This window comes from Grus americana, chromosome 14, assembly GCF_028858705.1.
Source record: "Grus americana isolate bGruAme1 chromosome 14, bGruAme1.mat, whole genome shotgun sequence".
Classification (NCBI taxonomy): domain Eukaryota; kingdom Metazoa; phylum Chordata; class Aves; order Gruiformes; family Gruidae; genus Grus; species Grus americana.
In genome coordinates this window covers 19294167-19311388 of record NC_072865.1, presented here as the reverse complement: position 1 = coordinate 19311388, position 17222 = coordinate 19294167, and the positions used below count along the sequence as shown (strand labels likewise).

General features: G+C 40.9%; 1 protein-coding gene across 3 annotated transcripts in view; it reads right to left on the bottom strand.

Annotated features, from left to right (window-relative positions):
* Positions 1-17222, bottom strand: part of CTNNA1 (catenin alpha 1) — a 119114-nt gene that overhangs the window by 73951 nt on the left and 27941 nt on the right. For all 3 annotated transcript variants that reach the window (XM_054841419.1, XM_054841418.1, XM_054841420.1), the window contains 2 exons: positions 15055-15321; positions 12207-12410 (listed from right to left, as the gene is read on the bottom strand). In XM_054841419.1, coding sequence (XP_054697394.1) covers positions 12207-12410; positions 15055-15321 — 471 coding nt within the window. The remainder of the gene's footprint in view (positions 1-12206; positions 12411-15054; positions 15322-17222) is intronic.

Genomic DNA, 17222 nt, shown 5'->3' with positions numbered 1-17222 from the left:
ATAACCAAAGTCACAGAGCAAGTTTACAAAAGGCATAAAATTAATCCATCTACTGGAAACACCACCAGGAATACTCCCAGGGGATACAAGTTCCCTGGGTACCTGATAACAGTCCTGCTCTTCCAAAAACATTTCCTAAACTCCAGCTGAGAGTACTTATATTTTTTTTGGGGGGTGGGGGGGGGTGGGGGGTGGAAATGTTTCCACAGCACTACAAAACTGATCAAGGATAAAAATTGAGAGGAAGTTTAGAGATTAAGAGATTTCAACACCTGTCACAAAAAAGCCAGTTTTACATTCTCAGTTAATAAGTCGTCATGATAGCGTATGGGGGAGTATCAGGACACAAAGATTTGCTGCTTAATTACTACCTTTTTCTCTACACACACATTCCTCCTAGGATCTCCTTATTCAATGTAGTCGCAGTTCCCATAGAGTCCCACAGCACCTCCATACCCAGGAGCAGCGTTTTGGGGTGAGAAACGCTGTGTATGACAACAGAAGGGGGAGATGAGCAGAAGACCACTGTACCCAGGCAGGCCTGGGCAGCAATCTTACCGGCAGCTACGAGAGCGCCAACCTGCTTCAGACCAGCTCTCACAGCACAAGAACATAAAGTTTTAAGTTTGTGAAGACCCTGCCTTCCTCAGTTAAAAGATCCCACAGGAAGAAATGCGACCATCTTGTAGAACATTCGCTCCAATGGGGTCAACTGCTCAGGTGCATGACAGAAGGGCTTTCAACTTTTTCTTTTTTAAACATTCCAGTTATTTCTGCATTAACTTCTCATTTTCTTGGCTTTTTTCAGTCCAGTGACCTCTAGAATTGGGATTCTTTGACTCCTGGAGAGGTGCCCAAAAACTCATTCTGCCTCTGAGGAAATTCACAATTTGGCATTTAAGGGGAACAGTATCAAATGATACAGCTGCAGTCTTATTTTGTACTTGACATCAGAGCTCTCATGTCACCTTCTTCCCCCAAAGTGACTCAATAAAGTGAGTCCTCAAAGGAGGGGTTCAAAGGCAAGAGCAAGCAAGCCCCAAATAGCAGATTTTTCCCCGCACAGTCCAAGAAGCTGACTGGTGAGGTGGGCAAAGATACACACAGGAACCCTTCAAAAAACAGGACATTAAACTGAAGCCACAGAAGCCACCTGGGCAATCTAACATAGCCAGTTGCTCAACCTCAACACAAGTAGAATTATTTGGTAGGGTTTAGCGAAGATGTTTTGAATAACATTAATGCATACTTAAAAGCAATGCACAGTATTCGATTAAATACATGGGGCTAGCACATAAATGGAGGTACATGACTTGGGCTGCCACTGACATTCACATCTGTAATGCTGGGAAGCTCGAAAAGGAGAAACATCCATTGTGACCTTCCAACACTAGGTACAGGACAGACTGTGTGTGCTACAAACAAGTCCCAGGGTTATCCTCCTAGTCTGGAAACAGGGTTTTTTTAAAAAGCATCATATACCAATGTTGCTAACTAACACCTGGAATGAACCTGAAACCTGTCAATACAAATGGTCACAAGCTGATATCGGGACAGAAGAGAAACTTCAAAATATAGACAAGTCTCAAGCACATAATGAGGGGTGTCTTGAAGACGTCACAGGAAGATACTTCAGGATCTCCAGCATTCCTTAATACTTCTGTGTGTATTTCTTTTGAGATAAGCTATGCAGCTACATTCATACATTAAGACAAGATAAAAAAAAATTTAACAGCATCAGAATTATCTGAAGTCTCGATTAGTTTAAGACAGTAAGTGCCCCAACTTCCCGAATTTGCCCCTATGTGCAGCCTCAGACTGCACAGACAAAGATTAATCTGTCATTATAAAAAAAAACCAACCAAAAAAACCCCAAAAAAGGTGCCTGCATTACTTGTAGGTGGGAACCTTAGTCCAAACTTCTATCAACTTAACACAAAGGAAATAAAGTTTTTTTGTTTGGGGTTTTTTTTGTTTGTTTGTGTATTTGGGGGTGGTGGTGGTGTGTTTGGGGATTTTTTTAGGAGTCCTTTTAAATACCAGGCCAAAATATGTTCGCTAAAATGCAGGGGATGAAAGGCAAGCTAGAAGGAACATCTGGAGCAGGCAAAAAGCAGAAAGGGCTGGGTGGCCAGAGACTCCCCCCCCAGGACACCTGCCTGCTGCCTGAACACCCCAGCCCAACAGAGCTGGAAACTCCGTCTGCAACCACCAGATCGATCTGTTTGCATCCACAGCACTGCACCTCATCTCTCTCCAGTTGTTTCACTGCACACTCCCACATCACCTGCATTTCCTTTGCTCCACAGAGATACTTAGCTCTCAAGATACCATACCTACAAAGTTAAACAGTTTCTAAACCAAGAACCTTGTGTTTTCAAAGCCTTTCTATCCTCCTCCCCCCACCCCCCCAAGAGCTACCAGGCTTCATTTTCCAAGTTCTTTCCGCAGGTTTCATAAAGTAACTGATAATGTCAATTCAAGTTATCATATTCAGTAAACCACAGATGACAGCACCTCAGGCATACAGAAGAGACTCTGAGCTGAGAAGCAATTTTTTTTTTTTTCCCTGGCCACATATGGCAGCAGTAGAGCACCCAACGAATGGCAAAAACCTTTTTCTTGACAGTCAGAGGTTAACATATATGCAGTATGAGTCAATAATCCACAAACATGCAACATTTGCATTCAATCTGAAACAGAGACATTAAAGAAAAATATACTCAGCTTATGAAAGGCAAGCTCAGAACCACACCGCTTTGCCTTTTCACTGACTACTGCTAATTTTGCAAATGCCCTGGGTTTCCCCTTATGGCCTGTTGCCCAGGGAAAACTTTTTTTAATTGGTGCTAAGCAAAATGCATCTTTTAGCACAACTTTGCAAGGAAGTTCTTAGTCTGAGAGGCTATAGGTTTGTTGCCATTACTCTAAAGAAACTACTTGTAAAAGAGTGTCAATTTAGCAGGAATAATTTTTGAGTATACGGTCGTCTCCAAAGTCATATAGTAAGTTTTTTCATATAGCTTTGAGCAGAAGACTTCTAACCCTGTCTCTGTTCTGGTTCTCCTCTGCCTATTTGCCTGTAACTCCTGTCTCTCCTGATGAACAAACACGTCTCTGGGCAGACCAGGAGGAAGCCAAAATTTTCTCAAATTTTCTCTTTCTCTTTTCAACAGCCTTCCAAGATACAGCTTAACCCTCATCCTTTCCTCAGACATGAGAAGGATTAAGTCACTCTTCCGTCTCTTTTTACATTCAAGAGGACTACTTGGATAAGCCACAAATGCTAATTATTCTGTATAGATTCAGTTGACTTTCTGGGACAAAGTAGGTCTAAAGCTCCAGGACACATTACGAGCATTACAGAACATCAGCTTTCTTACACAGGATAAAACAGATGAAGCAAAGAGCACAGTCTAGATGTTAAACAACACACCTAGAATAGAAACTCCGGATTCCTGTCAAGAAAGATTTCCACTGGTTGCATTGGGATCTATAAAAAAGTTGAAGAGATATTAGAAAGCAAAAAAAATAATAGAGCATAACAGGTTTTGCATATCCCCAGAGAACCGGAGAGGATATTAGCAGTACCAGACAGTAACAGAGCCATGTGTGCACAGACAGCGACTGTTCTCATTCTCTCCCTTCTTTATCTTCTGAATCTCATCTTGTAGGAAGATAGGAACTTAATCGAAAGTTTGTATTAGATCAAGGCTAAGGAAAAAAACGGGAAGCCCAGAACCTGAGATGCAAGTATTCTGTTGTAATGCAAGATTTGTAGTATTCCAACTTTGTAATAATTCCATCATCCCTTTCCTCCAACAAGAGCAATTCAAAAGCCCAGTTGTGTGTGTAATACTTCTGCACACTGAGAGCATGATCCTGCTGGGGGCTAAAAGACAGTTTATCCACAGATCAGTAGTCACTGTGCAAACTTACATGCTCTGATCTGTCTATACTCCTCAATTTTGGCTTTGAATACTCAAGTATCACCAAATGGGAGTTTGATTAGGGGTGACAATATATAATCTTACATAGGCAGACAGAGTTCAAATATTTTCTTACAAAAACTGTAGGATTCAAATGAATTAAGTCACAAAACACAGAATTTTAAAGCAGAATCCGTGCATAGCACTACAGCATATTTATGTAAAATGGTTTACAGCTCAAAAGTAAAACGCTGCTAAATGCCAACTACCGTATCAAGCGTGCACAGCTTGTTTTTTCAGTTAAATGTTATTTGAACAACATTAGATTAAGAAAGGTTTGGATTTATAGTGTAATATTAGAAGATATTAGATATGTGGTAACATTGGAGATAGATACATGTCCGACAAGAAAGGAAAAAGAGATGTTGCATCAATACCAGCCTTAAGGGGTGGGGGAGGAAGGGAGGGATCAGGTCGGATGGAAACCTTCATTGCCACACAAGGTATCTACAGGGCTCAATTCTCAAGTTTAGAGATAGCATTAGACTTCGCTTCTGCTGCACGCATGAATGGAGTAAGGATTGGCAGTGAGGGCAGCAACCTTCCTTCTTTTACATATATGAAGAGTCTACATCAAAAATGCTGAAAAGCATGGAAAGACCACAAGGTTGAGTCCTGCTGCACAAGACCATTTAGACCAAGTCCCAGCTACTGTCAAGTCTATTCAATTGAAGAGTTATTACTAGCAATTTTGTGCCAAACAAGCAGCAAAGGCTGAAGTTAGCGGATGGAGAAGAGCAATGATTTAAGATTTCAGTAGACTGCCAAGCTCATGCTGGAACTAGACTTCAGGTGTGAGTTGGGCTTTGTTGGGTTTCTCTAAGTAGGCATTAAGCCAGCCATATGCTTCTTTAAGAAATGCATTCTCGCTGCATAGCACAAAGGCTGCCTTGGGCCTAAAAAAGTATTCAGGACTTTCAAAGTTGTGCCACTTGCTCAAACAAATTGGCTGGCTGCGCTGCCGTTCACCACCAGCCACGACAAAGAACTGAAGCCCAGACGTGCTGCCCTCTTTCCCCTCTGAGGCTGAGCGCCCTCATCACAGAGGCTGTGTGGGATCTCTAAACCAGCAATTCCACGTGTGTGTTGGGACAAGCTCAGAGTAACTGTTGGGATGAAGGGGAGCTCTGAAGAGCTTTAAAACCCAAAGCTCACAAGGCTGACAAAGCTTTGCATGAGCTGGCTTCCACCTATTTCCATAGGCCCTTGTATTACTACCTTAGAAGTTCCCAGAATGCCTTCTAAAAACGTACCCCATGTAAGTCCCAGGCACCTGGAAACTTGTTTTTGTGCCAAAACACCCAGCTGATGCAGTGTGAAATTCTCATCATCTTCATCGGGCTTCACGCCAAGGATGCTGAATTATTTAGTCTATGTCAGCCTGTAAGCATTAAACTTAAAAACTGTTATCGCTTCAGAAATATTTTGTTTTTAAAAGCAGCATCTTTGTCAAACTGATAATGTCTATGGAAATTAGTGCCCAGCATAACAGCATAGCTCTCTCTACTGAACAGCAAAGTCCATGACAGGAAAATCTATCCAGGCTTTCAAACCACGTCCATCACGTCAGCATTCAAGCATCTTAAACTGACAGAAACAATATTAAAAAAGAAAGTGCAGATTATCTCAAGGCAGAATTTTTATCAACATCTTTATCATAAATATGGATCAGTCTGCCATATTAATTCACATCTCTTTCCACAGAAACAGTTGCTTTCATTAAAAGGGCTATGCAAGAGCCCTTTCGAATACATAGATACTTGCTGTAAGTAAGTTTTAGTCATGTGAAAAATTCACACATGTTCCTTTCCAAGCTTGGATCTTTGATGGGAGTACAAAACTGTGGATCAACATTATTAATAGGCAAATTCATAATGAAAATACATCTCCATTCTGTAAATCACAAGTGCGTCAGGAGTAGAAATACTCTTTGCTGGTAGTTCTGAAGACAAAATTATTTCTGCCAAAAGATACTGAATAGATAAGCTAGGCGCTTTCTTGCCCATTCATTTTCAAGCATCAAAAATCTCAAGGACACTTTGGAAAGAAAAGCAAAATAGTGCAATTAAGATTAAGAAAACAGTACTTGTTCAGAGAGGTACACTTCTGTAAGCACACTAAACAGGGAAACAGGGTGCAAAACAAGCATTTAGCAAGTTATGAGACCACCAAGGCTAAAACTATAAGTGCTGAGACCTACTTCAGATACTCTGAGAGCCAAGTCAAGCTGCCCAGCACGCAAGAATTCCTACTAAGAACCTGGGGTTCCGCCACTCTGCTTACCTTCAAGCTGTGCTATACAATTGTTAGATTTTAATCTGATTTACATTAAAAGAAATACAACCTCCGGCCCCAAACACACCCAGCTATGGTACTCAACCACTTGAAGCCAAACAGAAGATGGAAACAAGAGAAAAGAAAAGAAAAAAAAAAGTCAGTTGAAATAATCTGTGCCTGGAATGCCTGCTCTGAAACCGGCCCCAAATGGTTTTTCTCCATTTGCTGCCAAGCACCTCTAATGCAATCCAGACAGTCAAGGACACAGTCAGAATGTTAATATGAAAGCATTAAAATTCCCATTGAAATAAGACCTGTCAAGCTACTTTATGTAACATGATTTATCGTTTCCAAATGTAGTAACAAGGGATTTTATTGTACAAGAGCATGTTGTACACAATGGGGCTCTGGGTTCACATTCCACACTAGCCAAACTAGAATTTCTGACAAAGTTTATGCCAGTACATGTCCGAGTTACTGGTGTGTGTATGAAAGGGTAGCTATATGCATTAGAAATTGTTGGGGTACAGAACAGGCTTAAAGCAAGAAGTCTCTGCACATTTCTGTGCATACTAAACTGAACTGGACACTTCTGCTTGCTGCTGCTGAATGGCTCTAAACCAGTGCTTATGGAAAGAAGTCAAACTGTCCCCATGCCTCAAGGCACTGGCAGCAAGCAATAAAAATGAACTGTCAAAAGCTTAAGGAAGTTTTTATTTCTGGTCTTACATGTCAATCAGATAACTGATTCAACATAGTCAAACTGAGAGTAGGCTGAAAACTTCTGGTGAAGTTTCCAGCGGATGTCCTGCACTTTCTAACCCGCTAAACCCCAACTTCAAAACCCCAACCTCAAAACCCACAGTCTCCTATATTTACCACAGCAGCTAAAACCAAAGCAAGCTGCCCAAGTTCTGCGCTAACACCACCCATGGAGAGTTACAGCACAGAGCACGTACCCTGTCACGAATTAAGTTTGTGGCTTTTTGTGTCTGTAGACACATTTTCTTACCTCTCCATTTTACATACCAGCCTTCTCGGAAATGCAGAAATATTTCAGCTCCATCAGGACACTGTTCTTTTTTATACATTCAGTTTAAGTAGCAGTTTAAGCTAATGTAATGGCAATGAAAACTACATGTATAAATTTGAGGCAGAGTTGGAGACATTGACAAGAATTGTACCTGCTTTCTACACCGGGGGAAGTATCACACCAGCTGCCAGTGGAAAGGCAACACTGGCATAAATTGGTAGTAGTGTTAAAAATATATTCTGCTTCATACTTTTTATGTGGAGCAAACTGCAGCCAGTCAACATCTACCTACACAAGATTATGGAGTTAGACACAAGAGACGGTTTCTGTTGTATTTTGTTATATTGCTGACCTCAGCTTTCTTACTAACTTCTTCACTGATGTACGATTAATCTTGAATATCATTCAAATTTTGTCCTCTTCCTCTGCCAAAGTCTGGTATCGATATCCAACTAAATTCAAACATGCTTTGAAATTTTTTCATTTAATAAAATACACACCAAGAATGCCTGAGCACAGAATCACACAAAGATCTGAATCTTGCCATGAACAAGTTCTGTTACAAACTTAGCTGTGACTGATGTGGTCGATTATTGCATTCCAGGCAGTTGATCCCAGATCCAAGACCTTGTACTACTCTGCTTTTACAATGCTAGTCAGAACCAATAATGAGTTCTGTTAGGCCTTCCCGTTCTTGCTCTGCCATTCAGCACTAGCAGTAAGAATAAAGCTTACTCCGAGTAATAAAAAACCCTCACACATATAGACATTCTTGTTTGCCATTTCAATCCAGGAGGGATCTGCAATACAAGTTTAAAAAGGAAAACTATTTTCTGTTGGAATTGTGAGAAGTGAGCAAAAGCCATAATGGAAACCAGCTCTCCCTAGGCGAAGTGCAAGATGAGGGGAAAAAGCTAAAGAACTGGCTGCTACAATTAAGGGATGAACAGCTGGCATTTTAAGGAATGTGGCTTATAAACCAAGAGGCTGGGTAATAAAGTGGCAGATGAAGTTCAGTGGACATAAGTGATACACAAGGGAAAGACCTTCTAACTTAACATCCACAGAAACAGCCTCCTACCACTATGACTCAGAAGCTAAATCTGGATGGTAGCAGTTTCATCAAGATACCACCTCAGTGCTCAGCAGCCGTCCAGAAGCCAATCAAGTGTTCAGTGTTATTAGTACAGGACTACAGAACTGAACCAGAAAATACCATTACTCTGTGTAAGTCCACAGCATGCCTGAATCCTAAGTGGCAGATGCAGTTCTGGTCCCCAAATCTCAAAGGGAATCTGGAGACCCACACAAGGCACGGGGGGAGACTGAGGAACGTGTCTACACCAGCATTTTGGCTCAGATCAGAAGTGCAGTTTTGAAACCCATCTCCTGATCACTGCTGCTTTGCATACTGTGGTTCTTGTGCCCAAGAAGGATCTGTGACAAAAGCTGGATCCCCTTTCAGTGAACCTAAATAGGGAGACAGCCACCACCACACTAAATGCTAACTGGCACCCAGTCCACAGGGCTAGACTACAACCGGCAGATGCAAACTTCTTTGAAACACAGCTAAGTGCGGGCATCAAGTCCTAACTCGTTCTACAAATCCCACCCTAATCCACCATGCTGTATGATAATGAGGGCATAGCCAAAGCTGAGAGGTAATGTTAAATATCTCTTATGACCAGCACCTAACAGAACCAGGGCACTTCGTTCTGGGGAAGACAAGACAGAAGTCTCCTACATGATATGGCTGTGAAACAAGTGGTATAGGAAGGGATGAGCAAGGAGTAACTAACTGCTCAGGGTCTGTTCAAGACGAGATGGAGGAAACATCCAACAGAATAGGCAGAAGGTCGTTCTGCTTCAAAACAAAAGGAGATGCTTCTTCACGCATCACCTATTTAAGCAGGAGAACTCCTTGCTAAAGAAGATTAGGGATGCTGTAATTTTATTAGGGTTCAGAAAGACACTAGACAAGATTCACTGCAGAAAAGTCCATCAAGAGCCATTAAATGCAGTCAGCAGTGCTAGCTCTGGAAGTATCTGAGCTGCAGACTGCTAGCACTTGGGGAATACTTCGGGCAAGTAAAACTACACAGCTCCCTTGTTACTGTCCTCTTTCTTGTAGGCATCCACTACTGACCACTGTTGAGACAGAATATTGGCCCTGATACACAAAATTTAGTGTGACCAAGTTGGGCTACTCTTGAAAGTGGCAGGAGAGGTGCGCCAAATGGAAAAGGAAATAAAAAGCACACCAAGCTAAGAAAAGAGGATACAAACTTTTGTAACAAACTACTGAACAAGCAAACCTTGCCCTCCTTTTAGGGGCACAATCACAGGCATTATCACCATGCCAGCAGATGAAGCAGGGGTCAAGAGATCCTACAATTCAGTTTCTAACTGAAAGCTCTTATTCAGATAGAAACTTCTGCTGCACATCGTAATGTAGCCTGCAACGCTTGCAGACTTACAGATCCTTGGAGACAGAAACACAGAGACAATTAAACTATGGGTCCAAAACACTAAACTTTGAGTTATAAACTATCTAGGAAACAGCCTTTTTATTGCCAGAGATCTGAAAGAAACCCCAAAAGCTAGAGGAAGTCACTAAAACAGAAGGCATTTAAAATCAAAAGGGAATCAGCCTCAAGACGTTCCCCTGCTTCAGCCTTTCCCGTGCATTCCTCATGCCATCTTCTCTCTGAATTTTTACACTTGGCCAATAAATACCTCTATTCTAGCACTCTGATAAGATTTATGATGCACTGCAAGTGCTGTGCAATTAACAGATTTAATGCCTGATTCATTTCCTCCTTCAAAGGGAGACTGGAGAAAAGCACAACAGGAGATGGCTGGGTACTGTAGCTGTGGGTATATCATACATATACATGATATGACATTTCCTCTACCACTACTGTAAGTCAGCACATCTCCACTCTTCCTGTAGAGGTATCAAGCCTTTTTCACTGGTTAGATTCCCAACTATTATTCATTCTTCAGCTTAATCATTGAGGGGTTTTTTTCTATCCTCAGTATGGATTTTTACACACCATCCCACATTTTCACCATAATTTATCAATTGCTTTTTCCACTCCATTTCACTGAATTTCTAATCTCATTTCCCCAACTATGCTGTCTACAATCATAACATAGCAGTGACTTTAAAAAATTCAGTATGCTCCACAAATTTCACAATGTGTTAAAAGAGATAACACAGGGAATACATTCTTTCCATCTCAGCGTGATTACTTTAACTTGCATATCAGAGGCAACAGTACACAGCCGAGGAGGAGGATAGGCATTTCTGCAAAAGGAAGTCAAAGCTCTGCAATCTTACATAGGTATTGACCAACTTCCAGTGAGGGAAATGCCACCAACTCTTATGTGCAATACCGAGCATTTACCTCTTCCATGCTTTTAATTAGCATTTGGTGGATGTTTTATTCTGAATCATGTCGACAGGGCTTCAACCCATCCAGCAGCACATTTGTCTGAGGGATTATTACAGATGCATCATATACTAATAAACACCCTGCTCTGAAAGGAATTTTAAATGGCACAACTCGGCGGCTTGCTTCCCAGCTGCAGTCTTAAGTTCTATATAATGTCAATGCTGAGCGCAAGCTACTTTCACAAGCAATTAAGACAGACTACATGAAGTACCTAGCTCAACCCGCAGGCTATATAAGACTTGGCTTTCAGTTTTGTTCAATTACTTTGTCCTTGTCTTTGGTAAACAGAAATCCTTGTTTTACTTTCTCTCTACTACACACTGCATCTGTTCTCCAAATTACAGCACCCTAGTCTGCACATGGCAGCCTTTGGACCAGTTTTACCCTATGCTGATGTAGTTCTCACCAAAAGATTTGAAGGCAAGGTGCAGAACGCAGCAGTGTTCCTAAATAAATTTTACTGTCTAAAAAAGAAAAAGGTATCTCTGAACTAAGTTTCACCTCAAACATGCTCAAAAGGATAAATAAGACTTCGCCTCATCCCATTAGGATTTCTTCAGCCAATTTTACTTGCCACAGTGCTACAAGCCATGTAGTTTGCTTAAGTTGTTGCCATTTCTGCAACTTTTTTTCTGAAATCAACCTTAACAGTATTTAAGTTTAAACTCTAGTCGTAGTTTAAATCTTACGATATCCCAATCTCATCTCTCAACACAGCAAGAGCTGTTCAGATTAAAACCTAACAGGATAAGAACAGGCAATGGAGGGGCAGGAAGTCCAATGTTGTATCATGATGCCCTCAAACGCAGAAGCTCGTCTGCATGACTTTAACACTTACTCCAACCACAGAAACACTCCCCGGCTTCAAATACTGTGTGCACTTTAAATGCCTAAACACTGGAAAAAACCGCTCAGAGTCCAGTATTTGTACCAAACTGTTCTCAGGATTTCTTACTAAATATTTAACTTCGTACATCACCTCAAACTGAGTAGCAGCAGTAATTAACTTGATTCTGAGAATCTATGCCTTCAGCTAAAAAGATGACACAGTTAAACTTTCCATGCTTCAACAGAAGTAGTACTACTTTTTCCATAAGCCAAGTTACCTTAAGTAAACCGAGGCGGAAACACAGAGAAATTCAATAGAATTAGTGTACAAGCCAATATTAACAGTCATAAAATAAAAACAGTGCCGAAGGGTTAGCACTTTATGATGATAATAATTGCTTGGAAGACTAGAGATCAATTTTAAGATAAGCATCATTGATGATTTAAGTATGCTTGATCCTGCCTCCCAAAAAACCTTTCAGGACTACTGGTTACTGTTCAAATTCTGTTTGGGAACAGAACAAACGAGCATCGAGACACACAGCTTCGATTCCACATTTTAGATAATCACATGGAGTTAAAAACCACACAAACTAAACAAACAGAACAGAAGATACTCACATTCCCCATGTATTCTGAAAGTAGATCCTGCAAGGCCTGTCGCACTGCATTACACTCGGCAACTATACGTTCCCGTCGGTCATCACGTGTGCAGGATGAATCAGCCATCAGGGCTGCTCCGCTAATGATGCTCTCCAGGCGCTCTTCCAGGGAAGGCCTGAAACGTTCTTCACTGAAGGTCGACGGATCCACAATAATTTGTTTCTAGTAAAATAAAGGGTTTAGAAATTAGTAATCAGATCAAGCAGTAAGTTGCTGTTAAAGACAACCACTGTTTACAGGAAACCCCTGATCAGCAGAAAAAGGCCAACACCACACTATTTTGGCACCGAGGAAGATTTTCATGAGTAGTTTTGTAAAATTACTAAAAGGTTCCCCAGCAGATTACATTGCTCATCATTCCTTGTGCTGCTCTGACAGCTAAACAAAACTTGGCCACAGGAAGCCTTGTTATATGAATGGCAAAAATCAAACGTGCCACCACAAATAAGGTTCAAAGTACAGAACTCTTCTTAACTACATGTCAATCCAGACATGCCTTCACTAGTTAACTTGTCAGATATAATTATCCCATCATGAACAAAAAAACCCAATGAAAACAAATGCCCAAAATTAGCCCTATATATAGTGCTCTATTGTCCTAGTTTATCCAGTCTTTCTTTTCTTCACCAGTACGCAGGTAAATACACCAGTATTCTCAAAGTGAAACATCAACGTGAATGTTTCAAACAGCACAGAAATTAATTTCTTCATGGCAGAAAACTATCACAGGTTTATCTTGACAAAGTCTTTGTAAGCGCAGCTCATACTGAGGGAGGTATGGCTGAAACAGCAGTACTGATCTATCTGCTTTTCAAGGGGCCAATCCCACCACCCACAGAAGTTCACCAGAAGTAGCAGTGTTGTATTTATCACCTTGTGACTACTTTCAGGTGGCTTATTTAAACAGGTTTGCAATTCATTAAGGAAAAATTCTTCAGCCATTTCAAGATTTGGTGGTTTGTTTAGGGTTTGGGTGGGATTTCTTCACACTGTGGGTGCAGGAGGGGAGGATGTTGCTCACTCTTTATAAAAGAAGCCCCTAAGTTTTTTTTGAAATGGGAGTTTTCACAATCAGTTTGTATGCCAGATAACTTCAACAGCAACATCACAACCACTGCTTCTCCTGCCAGCCAGCACATTTTGTCTCCCTACGGTGTAACGACACAGCCTTCACAGCAGGATTAGAACACGGCACGTGTTCTCCAACATGCTCCCATTTTTCCTGAAACTTTTAGCGGTGCGGATAATACAACAGTAATATGCTACAACTCCAGAACTGCACCATCAAAAACAGAGATAATGATTATCTTGTTATCTTCTGGTAGCCATTTAATATTTTACCATCACAGTAAAAGCACCGGAGTATTTGGGGATGTGTGTGTGCAAAGCCTCTATTACAAGAGCGCAATAATACTCAAACGTTAGCAGGAAATGAAGTGCAGGGATAACATCTGCCAAGAACCTGAACACATTTGTTTTGTCATTCTCCTTTGGCAGGAATGAGACGACAAAGCTATCACACACAACGTGCGTTGAAGCTGGCCTGCTGGACAAGCCCTGCTGCAATTAGAGAGCCTCGCAAAGCGGAACTAAAAGCTCCAAAGCTCCATGTGAACTGCAACACTCAAAGTCTCTGGCCATATATTAGAGAGTTCATATAGTAAAATATGTCCATATATCAGAAATCACATTAAATAGTTTGAGCTGGATTAGCCAAACCATGAACCTGAACTGAATTGCTTCTTCAATTCTACATACCTGAGTCAGTCCTTAACACTGTGTGCTGTCACAGGACCTGCCTTCCCCTCCCACGGATACCTGCTCAGACCTCTGATCCCTTGGCTGCCAAACTGAGACACAGTCTTAAGACTTACGTAGCTGAACATGCAACTGATGGAATTTAAGAAAAGCAGACTTAGAACTGAAATCATAGTCACAATGATCAAGACAACCACGACATCCTCTCATTACCCAAGGGATCACACAGAAAGGCTTCACATCAGGCACAGGGAGAACTCAAACAGTACTTTATCCTGGTAAAAGACACACGGCCAGAGGAAGTAATGTAGGGGAGGAACGAGAGTGGTAAGAGCAAAAAGGTGAAGGTGAGCAAAATCTGGCAAAACCAAAATGACTAAACACCTTTTGAGCGATAGCTTTGCAATATTAAAGTTTTAGAGGTGAGTTAGTGCCAAGGTGTTTAAAATTCAGAGGCTGAATCAGTGGTAGACAGCGAATATTGCCTTCAAAAGGAAAGCGTTCTCAGTAAAAATGCATGGCTATCCTCAGTAACTTACTGAATGCAAGATAAAGAATATGACAGATCACTACAACACATCAGTGTGAAACGACTTCATTCCCAACCAAAGATCATATTAAACTTCCCACTTCATGTTCCTCTCAATAGGTAGTTTGGGCAATTCCAAATACATTATTCACTTTTAATAAGTCTTTCTGTCACCTACAAGAATATATTACATAAATATATTATGAAATAATCAATTTCAAATAAACCAAGGGCTTACATCTAATGTAGCAGTAGGCTAACTGCCATTTCAGAGCTAGTTTAACTTGACAGCCTTCAATCACCAAGAACCACATATATAACTTTCTATATTCCATCAATCCTAGTTTGGAAAAAGACTTTCTTAAAAATAAAAGCCTACTTTACTGGGACTTGCTGTATTTTGGTAGAAAATCATCTTTCAGGCAATATAAATAAGAGCAAGCTGTTGCTAGTAAATCAGGTGAACGAACACAAGAGTTGGAGTTACCACCTTTTCTCCATAAAGGGTTCAAAACTTACATCAAAGTTGTTCAGAGCGTAAGCCAGCTCTCCACCTCCACCCTGCTGCTGGGCAGCATCATCTGATGCAGTTGCTTGAGCAGCGTTTGAGATGCCTGTGACTGCCTGCTGAAGCTGCTTGTAGATCAAGTCCCTGTTAGCTTTGTAAGCAGCTACATCAGGGTGCTGCAGACAGGCCTGGGATGCCGTATACAGAATGGGAACATTCTTCTGCAGAATTCCTCTGGCTGCCGCCATTTGATCACGGTGACCCACATCTTTCAATTCCTATTAGGAAAATTAAAGAAAAAAAGCATTTGAGAACATTCCACACATTTAACATTCATACATCTTCAAAAGACAGGCGGGTTCTTTGCCTAGTATGCTCAAATCTAACTATCTTCTGACTTAGTATCCCTATTCTTAAGGGCTCAACTAATTTTGAAAACACAACAGCTTCATAAAGACAACAAAAGAAGTACTGTAGGGCAATTCACAACTCCACAATTCAAAATCTGAGGTTGGATTTTGGTCCTCTCTACAGCAGAGGACCAGCATTTTGAAAGCTGGTAACACCTGTAAATCAGGAGCATGCAGAAGTTGCAAGCACACATTTTTCTCCCCACTCCTTCCAGTTTGCATTGCATCTAAAAAAACTGCAAAGAAACCTAAATCCTCAAAACAGAATATTCTACTTTTTTAGATCACTTAAGAACCAAGCTTATTTTTAACTATCAAACAAGAGGTTTCTCCTGCAATCTTCTCTTGCACACGAGAAGTAAGATCTTTAAATTAAACTCCAAGACTCACAACCAGAATGTTTTCTTCAATCACACCTAGAAGATTGAGTTTACTCTCCTCAAGAGACTCAGGTACTTAATTTTAGAACAACAAGTATATAATCTCATTCAACTTCTTGTTCATCTCCAATGAGACAAAATTAATCCAATGACTGTAACTGCCGCTAATTTAAGATTAGCGAGCAAGTCCATACGTCTTTTCCCAAACACTCACAGCTGCAATTCTCTAAAGCACCATCACCTCTGTTTTGGAATAAAAGCACTATGATTAGATAAAGCTTCTCAGTCCAGCATGAGCAGTAAGTTTATAAAAAGAAGAACAAATACAGTTATTAGCAGTACCATAATTTTAAAGTTACCTCTTAAATCTAACAAAGAGGTGATGAAAATGAAGAGGAAGACTGCATTACTGAGAAAAGGGAGAAAAACCTGACAGACTCTTCAAAATGAATGGGTAACACATGACCTCTGTAAGATGCACACTAAGCAGGGAGGGCACTCCAAGCAGGCTTACAGATTTACAGATTTAGTACAACCACTTCCCACAGCATGAAACAATCCATCACAAAGCAGTTTAGAACATTTATTGCATTGCCATCACAACCCTACTCCCATTTACTGCAATCAGATTTTAGATACATAACCAACTGGCAATCCATTTCTGACTGTGCCCAGTTTATTTTCAAAGATGAATCTGTGCAAAAAAAAAAACCCCAACCAAGCAGTGTCAGAGGTGCATAAGCAGTTTTGGTTTGTACATATCAGCAGAACAAACAAACAAAAAATGCTCTACAAGAATTATGCTATTTCTGATAAATGGGACTGCCCACACCTCTGCTTTCTTTTGAAAGCTTACCTACACAAGAGTGAGTCACAACAGCGCTGTTGAACAAAACAAATTTTACATGCAATTTGAGGTTAAGCACAAGCTATCCAAACACAGAACACACACACATAACAAACAGGATTTTAAACCCCTTCTCAAATGTGCATTTCAGTGCAAGACCAGCCAGAATCACCACTCGCTTTCTTGGAAAGAGTTGTAATTCTGTGCCCAGCCATGACTTTTTTGTTTTAAGTGGGGACATTCAGCCCATGAGTGCGAACCACAAAGGCAGTGTGGTCTAGCGGTGAGTGCACCAGGCACCGAGTCACATCTCGATTCTCTTTCCTTACCCACACCCGCACTGCTTCAAAATGGGAAGTGCAAATCTTGGGAAGCAGCATTTCATTAAGGTACTAAAGCATTAACACAAACAAATGTTACGAGAACAAATTCCATCAGAAGCAGTACGCTACAGCTGAGCACACTTTCTGCTTACCAGGCAAGCTCAAATTGCCTCAACATGGCACAGTGCAACACAAAGTACCCAGTAACAAAGTAAAAAA